The 11274-nt window shown below is 43.2% G+C and overlaps 1 protein-coding gene across 1 annotated transcript in view; it reads left to right on the forward strand.

Annotated features, from left to right (window-relative positions):
• The window catches only part of OXSR1 (oxidative stress responsive kinase 1), a 93324-nt gene that overhangs the window by 31997 nt on the left and 50053 nt on the right, over positions 1-11274 (forward strand). The window contains exon 4 of the mRNA XM_035899636.1: positions 2544-2685. Within this exon, the coding sequence (XP_035755529.1) occupies positions 2544-2685 (142 nt within the window). The remainder of the gene's footprint in view (positions 1-2543; positions 2686-11274) is intronic.

Here is an 11274-nt window from a genome sequence, read left to right on the forward strand (position 1 = left end):
TGAGAGGCAAAACCTGAACAGTGCAAGTAGGGGGGGGGGGGGGTTTGGGGGTTTTTTTTTTTTTTTTTTTTCTTAGGTGTCACAAAAATTCTTGTCCAAAATAAGAAGCACCGAAGCTTGTAAGCACATAATTTTAAAATACGAATATGTGACAGGCTGAATCCCAGGTGAGTCCTCATGACACGCAACAGAGGATCCTCATCTTGGGCACTAGAACCTGAAGGCTTTCAGTGAAGGGGAGCCTGCTCTTACATCTGGGGTTTTACAATTTCCTTCGGTAGGGATAATCTTGCTCCCATGCAGGAAGTCCCACGTATGTCAAAACAACCCGAATTATGGCTGGGAGAAACCTTTGGCTAACTAAGACCTGTGTCAAAACTCACTAGGGATGAGTGTGTTTCCATGCTCGGACAGGGCAAAGGAAGGCTGAACCCTGCTATGAGTGTTCTTGCATAAAATGTTGGAGGGATGTTATGCAACTTCATTTCTATATTTTTTTTCATTTTCCTTCTTTTTTTTTCTATTTTGCTAGTGTCTGCTGTGTTAAGATTGTATCTTCTGCAAATACCTTGAACCAAGCAAAGGTGTTTTTGGGAAGAAGCAGCTGGAGGTGCTGTTCAGGGCAGCCAGGGAGCTGGTCTAATTGCTTGCTGCTGACAGAAGGGGTTTCTTCACCCATTCACAAATGTCTTCTCCTTCCTTCTTCCCCTTCTTTTCCTCTTCATTGCCTCTGAAACTCATCTTTTCAGAGGTTATGCTCACCACCAACCAAAGACAGCTTCCCCCCCCGCCCCACTTTATTTTTTTTTTTTTTTTTTTTTTTTTTGGCGTAATGGGGTGTACACGGTGAGCACCAATGCTGGTGGGCCAGAGGAGATGGAAGGTGTGCAGCTGGGCTGAGTGGGGAACAGTGACTCTCCGGCCTGCAGCAAGCTGTTAGATGAACTCAGTGCATACCATTTCCCACAAAGGGACACCGCGCACCCATCTAATTGTTTCCTGTACACTTCGAATTGTGCAAAACAAGCCTTTCCATGTGGTGTTTGGGTTCAAACCTTGCAGCCTTTTTGCTTTCATGTGAGAATCCAAAAGTAAAATACTTTGCTAAGCGAAAACCTATCTACGTGATTGTTTTGGCTGAGAAATTCAGATAGGATAGTTAATAAAATAAATTTTAAAGCAGGAGAAGTTTTATGTCAGCCTGAGCCTTAAGGATGAGGAAAAAAAAACCCCAAAACCCTCCATTGTATTTTTCTGCTTGCTTCAGGAATTTACAAGGTGGAACTTGTAATTTCCTCGTTGACCAAATTCATGAGAGTGAGATTCTCAGCTCTTACTGTTCTTCAGATACAAAAATGGTTTGATTCTCTTAATTTTTTTGGTTGCGAGTTAGGAAGAATAAACTTGCAGCTTTTCTAAACTAGCTGAGTTAGTACTGAGATGTTCTTTCCCTGTAAGCTTACTGTTCAAAGACGGTCAAGGCTGGAATTTGTGCTTTGCAGCCCTGCCTGCTTTTCTCGTTCTTGAAGAACTTCCCAGTACTGCTGATGTTGCTTTGTGTCCATAGCTGTAAAAATCCTGCTAGCTGACTATCCGGTCATTAAACCATAGAAACATGAGTTTGAAGGGGATAAATAGCACAGAAAAGGGAAAGCAGACTTAGGCATCCCATACTGGAGCAATAAAAATACAGTTCTGAGAAGACAAGTCTTCAGTCCAGATGAAAATGCAAAGAATACAGTACCCAATACATTATGAAAACAGGACCTTGCACAAGAGGCGTGTTACTAGTCATTGATTCCGTTTGTTCCTGGGTGCAATTCAAAGAGGTGGTTCACTCTATAAAGCGTGGTTTGTCATGCAAGATGATGTAATTCACACCATGGTTGGGAGAGAGACTAAGCGTGATGTTTCTAGGGAAGGATCTAAGCCATTCCAGTTCTGTACACAGTGAAGAAGTGACTTATTGTCAGAATTCAGCCTCATTTGTTCTCTATTTAATAATTTCCACTTTCTTCTTTTAGGGTGGTGTCATCCCTTAATGTATTAGATTTTTCTTTTGCTGTTCCTCTGCATCGAGGCTGTAAGAGCTGAAAAAGATAGTCTAATTTTATCAAGCTTGTTGCCTTCAGCTTGTGAGTCCTGGCAGCCCCCTGCTTTTTCCACTTCCCCCTCCTGCTTCTCCAGTACTCAGTGCTAAAACAGCTGTAGCATCGGTGTCTACTTAAAAACCTTCCAAGAGTCCTGTGTATGTACACTTTACATTTTCACTTGTTCAAATAACTTCTCAGTTGCTTTGTGATCACAGGGATTTTACAGCCACCTTGAGGATCTGCACCCCTGTAAGGCTCATGCATGTGAAGTGTGCATTGTTGCCTCTGCTTTCCTGCAGCAAACGCTTCAGCTACTGACTCTGATCCCAACCATCATCGCTTTCCCTCCCAGTAAATTCCTTGGACTTGTACATTGAGTGATTATAAAGTACACTTAGCTGTGAATCAGTTCTTCTAGTTTAAACTAATGTGTTTAACTCTTGTCTCTAGGCTCTGTTTTGGATATTATAAAGCACATTGTGGCCAAAGGAGAGCACAAGACTGGCGTCCTAGATGAAGCCTGTATAGCCACGATCCTTAAGGAGGTGCTGGAGGGGCTGGACTACCTGCATAAAAATGGACAAATCCACAGGTATTTTTCATTTTTCTCATCTTTGTCCCAAAATGTATGTCGCTAAGCACACACAGTCTCATCCTACACCCAGCTTTGAGGGCATGGAACAAGGAAAATAAAGGTGGGAGCTTAATCAAAACTCAAAATTCAAATGTCTATATAATAGCTGCTGCTCTAGGGAATTCTATGACTAGGCCAAGTTTGGGTAAACTTTGGGGTATCAGAAGTTTTGCTGGAGACAACCTCTTGCCAAATGTCAACATCTGGCTGCAAAGTGTAGTTATTGGAGCTGGAAAAATTCAGCTGGTTTTGTTTCTTGCAGAGCTACAAATCACCAAGGGCACTGCATAAGAAGTGTTGAGCAATTTAATAAGAAGCCCTTCAAGTCCTGTTCTTAATTTTTTTTTTTTTTTTTAGGGCTAGCTGCAAGATCAACATAATGAAATTTGAATTTGGGTAATTTCATAAAAAAAAAAAAAATGGAAACAAAATTAGTGGAAAAACTTCTTTTGTAGGCAAAACCCAGTTAACTAATGGCCTGTGATTTGATGGATCACTGAAATGTGTGGGTTTCTGTGCTGCTATGTCATTTGGGAGATATTTTTAAATCCTGTTTTCCTCTGCCCTGGTGTCAAGGTGTGGTGTAGCTCAGGAAGAGAGAGGATACTAAGTCAGTATGTTCTACGGTTAAAAAGAATGAGATCTGCAATCCTAAATATGTGCTGAAAATAGAATATACTGCTTGTGGGTAATATACATCATCCCAGCCATGGACTGCCGCTGGGAACAACAGCCTCTTCTTTCTTGGGAATTTTGTGAGCTTGACCGTCTTCTGGTACAATGCCATTACAAGCATTGCTGCTGCTGTGCTGGAGTAAGTTTCTGTCCCCTTATGATAGCTGCGTAAGAAGAGGTAACTCTTTTTGCCAAAATGTATTTTAATTAGAAAATCCAAGAAGTATTTATTTCATAGTTTTGGTCAAACTGACTGGCTTTTGTAGGTTGTTTTGGGTTAAAAAGAAAGAAATGGTTGGAAACAACTCTGCTGGAATTCTTTTCCCTGAAAGAAGTCTCAAATTTTAGTTTCCAGTCTCTATTAAAATTCTGATTTAACAAGAATGGTTGTCTTCATTGAAGACAGTTTTGATTTCGCAGCTGGTTGCTTAACTTTGTTTTTTTAGAGATAAGACTTCAGGCAGCTCTGGGAAGTTAAAGCAACAGACCAACTTACTGAGTACATGGTAATTTTTCACCCTTGCCATAAGTAATTTAGAAAACCATGCTCATCTGTGACTCGCAGTTGTTTTGCTTGAATGATTTAGTTCATCTTCTGGTCTAATGAAATCAAAATATATGTTAAAGGAGCAGTAACCTGTTAAACTTCAGTTTTTCTGAAGATGTCACATGGTGATTTCTGTGTTGAGAGGTGGGTCTCCATTTGACTTGCTGTGGCGAAATAGCAAAGCTAGTAATTATGGTAAAGGTTATAGAGGATATATTCATGTGCTGGGGTTTTTTTACTGTGCTCAGCAAATTACGACGTTCACAGAAAGTTCAAACTGCTTGGTCTTAAAAAAATGTGATTCATACTGAATCATTTGGAAGCAGACTGAACCAAACCTGCTGCAACCATCCTTGTCCTGCTCATTTGAAGCATTTTGTCCTTATTAGGCGACTTCAGTGAAGGCACCAAAGCTGTGTCATTGCTGCAGTTTAAGGTTGCGGTTGTGCGTCAGCTACTTTGCATGTGTTGCATCCCTATATTTTGGGGGTGCTCCGACAATTGCGTAATGTTTTATCAGAAAAAAGCGTTTGGATTGCCTCATTGTGTTGGGGCACAGTGGTCTGGGAAGTTTGGAGAAGTGGTAATAGTCGTGATACAGAAGGAAAGTTGTGTAGTTTCCTACCTGTGATGCAAAGGATGGGTTTTTAACTGTTGGCAGAAAGCAAGCTTAAACGCCTTTGAGGGATGAAACATGTTTCCTTAATGGAGTTAATCGTGCTGTCTTGCATTTTATCCAGATGCACGTACACTGCTGAGAAAACCGCAGTTTAAAGTTGTAGCACGGATGGGGCCTTCCCTCATACATAGGAATATCTGTATGGTTTTCCCATTTTGCTTAACGCTAGGGGTCATAATATTGGTCATGCCTGATGGGAAAGGCAGGTGGAAATCTTGCAGTCATGCCAGAGATGCTCTGAGAGGAAGCATTTAAAATAAGTAAACTTCGGTCCCCTGGGTCACCTTAAAGCATCTGGCTCTAAAGGAAACCAACTGCATGGGGTGATGGCTCAACCGCTGAATTTAGTGTCTGCAATGTGGGGCAGCTGCGATTGGGGTGAGCTTCAGGCCAAGCCAAGGTCAGCTGTGAAGGGTCAAAAATTGAAGGGCTTGGGTTAGACCTGGAACAACCAACCCAGAGCAAGCAGCCATCCAGCAGAGCAAAGTGTTCAGCTGGTTACACTAAAATATCCCAACTTCATTTGTATTACATCTAGGAGAAAACGACTTGATAGAGACGTGGAATGGGTGAAATGAATGTAATTAGCACATCTGGAGTTGGACAGCACATCTGGAGTTGGACAGCTAGGCTGGTGGCAAAGCCAGGAGGATAAATATCTGGACCCAAATGTAATTTTGTGGCTGCTGTTGACCTGAAGCAGGGACAGCTTGTTACTGCTGTAAATCATCAGTGAGATCAGAGAATATATGTCTGACAGTGGCGTTGCTCGATACTTTTAAATTATGCATCATCTTAAATGGGTAAATTAAGTTAACGCGTGGAAGACTGGCTTAATGAAATTCTGCTGCTGCTGAATCTTACTCTGCCTAAGCCTGCCTTAAACTTAATGCCACTTCCAATTAAGGTTTGGGGAGCTGGCTTCGGGTGGAAGTGTAAATCCGTGCCTTGGACAGGAGAGTAGCTTGACAGTATTCTCTGGAGGAGATTAGAAAGCAAAATATCTAGTGAAGGCTTAAATTATTTTTTTTTTTGTTTACTTTCCTGATTAACAGCCAGAGAAAGGCTGAGACTTGAATAGATGCCGTTGTTCAGCAACAAATGCTGAAGTCTCCCGCATTGTCCAAAGCGATATTTTTTGCTTTTGTCTTGCAAGGGCTGTTGGGAACAGCGTCTGAGGCCCTGCAGAAAAGACAAAGGAGAAAGCAGGATCAGCTTTATATTCATTAAACGCTCTATACCAGGGGTAATGATTACAAATGATCCCTGTCTTCCTTCAAAATCACCGCTGCCTCCCGTATCTCGGGGTGGCATGCATGCGCCTCTCCCTGGCCGTCCCTCCGGTGCCAGCTGCCGCCGTCCCCGCTGTGGTTCTCTGTGTTGCACGGTGACCCCAATGACGATTTGAAATCCTAGTGATCCGGCTCATGTTAAGCGAGTTAAATATCTGGGCACCAGCCAGTTGTGCTGAGGACGGAGGGCCAGGCTCGGAAACCTTCGGATGAAGCTGTCCTGCAGGAATCTGCTCGGATGCATTTTTTTTTTTTTTTTTTATGGAAGTGAAGCAAGACTGACACGCTGCAAGGGGTTGCTCCCGGGCTAATCTTGTCTGGGTGACACCCAGGGAATGTTGCACCTCTTCCCCATTTGGACTCTGATTCCTCTGTGTATTTGGGGATTAGCAGGAGTTTGATGAATGACTTGGAAATAAAACTAAAGCAAAACCGACGCAAGAGGCTTTATTGCTTAAAGGGACTTGGTGGAGGGAAGTTCAAGGCTTTTTCAGGTGGTACTCTTCATGGCGGTCTGACAAATGAATCATGCTGATTAACTGTTACAAGGTGTCTCTGTCTTTCTGCCTATTTTTATCTCTGAGCTTATCTTCTGTTCATGATTAGCTGTTGTGTAACTGAATATTTTAGTTAGTCCAGGTGAAATGATATGCTGCTCAAATATAATCAGATTCTCCTATTGCAGCATAATAAATGTGATACTCGCATGCTTTGTAAAAACAAAAAAGCTTAGGAAGTGGTTTAGGGTTGCATGTACTTGAAATACTGGTATGGCAGTGATCCAGCTATTAATTTGTTTGCTCTAGTTCTTAGGGGGGGTGAGAGGTGCAACAGCCCATCTGATATTCTGGGTTAGATCCACTTGTGCCCCCATACAGAATGTTTTGGGGGGTTTTTTTGGTGTCTTCTCACAATGCATTTTCTGAGTGTGGGGCAGCAGGGTGCCATGGCAGCTGATTGAATGTTGCTTTGAAGAGACCCCGAAAACAATATTCTTGCTGTGTTTTTGTGCCAAATACATTAGCTTATTTTTTGGACCTTGGGATGGTTTTGACAGAGGATCAAAGTTGAGTTGTCTGCCTCTTCTACCTATATTAAGAGAAAATAATTTCTGTAAAAACGATGTCTGTATGGGAACACATACACATGAGCAACACTGTGAGGGGTTTTGCAGGAGCGCTCCTCTGGCAGCGAGCTTCGGATTTAAGATGGAGCTGATGGATATATTTTGGCAGAACCTGGCAGTCCTACAGGATTCAAGCTTAATTTTCATGTAGCTGATTAATGCATTGATAGCTGTGCTGGCAGGTATTGTGGTTAAACTGGATTCCAGTATGCTTCTGAATATTTTGAAGACTGAAATACGGTACTTTTTTGTTTTTGTAGCAATACTGTGGGAGAACTTCACAGCCCTCCTCTCCACAGTGCTATAGTCTTGTTTTGGGGAGTGTGTTTTGGGACTGAAGTTTGGTAGGGGACGATTGAGGGATGGATAATGAGATGTGCAGCCTTTCAGCTCTTAACTGCCAGCTTGATTTTAAGTCAGGAGTAATTTGGAAGCTTGCTATTGCTCCATCGTGGGAAGTGGAATTTTGTATTCAGAGAAGTGTGCTTCGGTCTCTTCTCCCTTGTAGTATGGGATGGGCAGAAGTAACCCTTAGAGGTAGTTGTTGATATAAATTTTAAAGTGTTAATTTGTAAACAGTTCAGTAGCCAGAATAATAGAAATGTTACTCTTGGGTGTCTCGGTTGGAAGGAAGAGAAGATGCTGCTCTAGATTGTACCGGGCAATTTGTTCCCCCAAATAAACACTTTGCTGTGCAGTGTCAAGGGCGCAGGGACCACCAAATCTCCACTCTGTGTGCTCAGCAATGGGACTGGGGCATATTGTGGTGGTTTGGTGAACCAGCATGTTCTCCTGATGGCTATTTCTTCCACTGCATCATCTAGAAATTCATTGTTTAAAAAAAAAAGAGAAAATTTCTCTGTGGTTGCAGAGAGAAAATACGAACCAGATGCAAATCCCCAATCTGCAGACAGCCAGAAACAATAGCTCCTGTGGAGACAGTTTTCCTCGAAGTGGATAAAGACAGCCTCTTCTCTGAAGCCTAAAAGCCTGGCAATTAAAACTCTGATGGTAAATACTGCATCGGAGTGTTGGGGGAGGGAGGGGGGGGCTCTGCAGTGGCTCCAGACCCCCTAACCCTCAGGGGCTCCATGCATTGTGAGGGTCCTTCTAACAGCAGGCAGGGGGGTGCCTGAAGCCAAGCGCTTGCTGCATGACTGGTACATTCAGGTGTCTGTCCCCATGCCACCCTCCTTGGGCCCAGGTGCTGCCTCTGGACTTTGTCACTTGGTGTCCTGCAGTTACTCAAAGTAACTTTAATTTAGTCCAAGGGAAAAGCAACTTTTTGGTACAACAGCTATGTACTGCATTAAAAGGGAGGTGAGTTTTTAGGTTTTTCTACCCTTCTTTGTTACATGGAGACGAGAAGCAGGAAAAGCACCGTGAAGCGCAGGAGATAGAGGTTGGGGTGATCTCTGAGAGTCTCAACAGCAACTATGGGTTTTGGTCAGTGATCCATGACCGAGTTGCACAGTCATCTAATACTGTTTCTAGAAATTCCCGAGTTGTCAGTACTGTTTGGGTTTGACGTGTTTCTAGGGGGAATAATCTTCGTTCACTGTCTGCAGCATTAATTGCATCGGGTGAAAATGTAACAGACTCTTAGCTTCTGACTTTGAAGAAACCAAGTGCCATTCACATGTACGTACAACCACTCTGTCCGTGACATCCTTCTCATGTCACTGCTTTGATGTAGATGACTGGGACTAGATCACCCAGTATAGGCTCTTGCAGCATCTCTCCAGCAGTAGAGTAATTGTTTAAATCACTGTTCATCTTTTCTACTGTGATGCATAAAGGGAATAACCCACTTCAAAAAGAGCTTTGAATAATGTCCCCTGTTGTAATGGAGCAGATTTTCTGGCCTTCGTAGAACCTAAAAGCTGCATATGTGGAGATGGCTTCAGCATTTATCTAGACCGCTGCAGTCTTTTCATTCATGTCTTATGCTAAAGCATGAGAAAAAGGTCAGTTGCTAAATTTGTGTGGTAACACATTAAGCACACTTGAAAATTTTGCGAGGCTGCATCAGAAATTATTTCTGCATGTTTACTAAATAAAATTATATCCTGTCTTGCAGAGATCTTATAAAATTCTAATGTTAAAAAGTAAAGCTTAATACTTTCAAAAACAAAGGTGAGACAAAACCCACAGACACTGAGGACAACAAACAGGGAACTGCCACAGAGAAATCTGTCATTTCATGGCAGCCTGGAAAGCATCACCAAGTTAGACTGAGAGTGCCAGGAAGACTGTTTCCACTGTATGGACACCCAATTTTATAACTGCTTTCTCCATTTTATAGGAGTAGCTGGATGAAATAACCTCTTCCTATGCTGGCCATGCTTAAAACTGTCATCTTCTAGATTTTGGAGAAGGAAGTCGAGCTGGCAAGGCTCTCGCGAGCCCTGGTTGTCTCAAATTTCTCCTTCCATGTCTCGTTGCGAACGCCGCTGAGCAAGGGCTGTGGGTGGCTTCGTAGATATGGACAGCTCTTTGGCTGCGTAGGGGAATGCCTTGGACCTCGTGTGTGTATAGATACACATGCCACTTCCCCACAACAGGGGTGCTTATTGCCTTTTGGAAATGAAGACCCTTTTGAGCTGCCCTGTATAAAAATATTTGGGCCTTATTTGATCCAAGTTGGTTATGTGTTTACTGGAATGAGCTTTCTTCTCTCCATCGTGGCAGGGTTGAGGCAGGGAGAAGCATGAATTGCTGGCTTTCCTGTTTCGTCTGCTACCTCATCCATCTTGTACTCAAGCTGGGGTGATCTGTGTGTGGTAGTTTTGGGGAAATTCCTATTTCTGAGCATAGTAGGAACATGTTTTAGCATGCAGGAGATAGCACAGCGTGGTGGCGTGCATCACTAGTATTGCCACATGAAGCATGCCCACCTCCTTGCATGTTAAATAACTTGACATGAAACATGGAAATAAGGCCACGTTATAACTTGACTGTTTTCCTCTGTTACCAATGACTAAGGCAGGGCCTCCCAAAAATATCTGGGCCTCCAGGGGTAGGAGGTAGACCTTGTGACTCCACAACTTGCTGTGTGTGTGTGGCTTTTCATGCAGCAGTTTATGTTAAAGGAGCTTTGTGCCCTGTCCCCACTGCAGTCCATAGGAAGTAGGATCAGGAAGTGGAAGGGCTGAATAGATGAATTTGTGGAAGAAATCCTGGTACATTTTTAGCTGCTGTTCAATGGTACAAAAACTTGATTTTAAAGCCTGCTGGGCAAGGTCCTTCCCTTATGGGGGATGCAAGAGAAAAAACTGAAGTTCAACTGAAGTTGAATAGGGGAAACTTTTTGAAGTGGTGTATGAGGTTAGAGATGTAGCTTCTCTCATGCATTGACTGCCGAAGGGCTGGAGCTTGTCAGAAGCCCTAGCTTCTTGGCAAATCCTCCTTGCCATAAGCTGATATTACAATAGTGATGTGCTTTGGGGTGAATATGTGAAGCAACAGCCTCTTTTGTAGGAGGAAGTGGGGCTTTGAGGGTTGGTATGATTAGATCGTCTCCACATTGGGAGATAGGGCTCGATCTTAGTGTTTGTAGCACTTTATTATCTGGCGGAAGGAGCTGATCTGTCTGAAAACTATTTTTTAAGGTTTTGGTTTTAGCTGGAGCAACTTCCCCCACGCTGATATGCAGTTGAGGTTACCTGAGCACTGATGCTGGGCTGGAGGGATGGCAATGGATGGGAGGTGAAGTCCAAGGCAGACAGGATCTGTTGTTGAACCACACCTCCCTTTAAGCAGGCTTGTAAACATGTGGGAAGAGAAGGAATTAATGGGAGCGCAAAACCATCAAAGACTAAGTTGGCACAGGAATGAAAAGAGTAAGCTGGACATATTTGCTGAGATAAAGGAAAGTTGCAGGTGCTGCGACAACAGTGACTGTGTGACAGACAGGAATGCAGTAAGTGATGTGACGCACCGCTTGCTGTCTTGCTTCGTGTCAGAGACTCGCACCGAGTTAGCCCAAGGTCTGCAACCCTTTCTTTACTGCCCTAGCATCTTACCAGCCCCTGGAGCTATTCAGAGAACTAAGATGACAGAGAGGATTTCGGGAGGATCTCCTGCAGCTTTCTTTGGTGAGCCCTCCCTTGTCTAAGCTGATGTAGCAACTTAAGCTAAAACGAATCAATTTTTTAAGTCATGGTTTCTTGGACCCCAAACAGTCTCCTTAAAGCAGCAGTCTACTTCTGCAACATTGGTGGGCAAA

This window comes from Egretta garzetta, unplaced genomic scaffold (assembly GCF_000687185.1).
Source record: "Egretta garzetta isolate BGI_Z169 unplaced genomic scaffold, ASM68718v1 scaffold117, whole genome shotgun sequence".
Classification (NCBI taxonomy): Eukaryota; Metazoa; Chordata; class Aves; order Pelecaniformes; family Ardeidae; genus Egretta; species Egretta garzetta.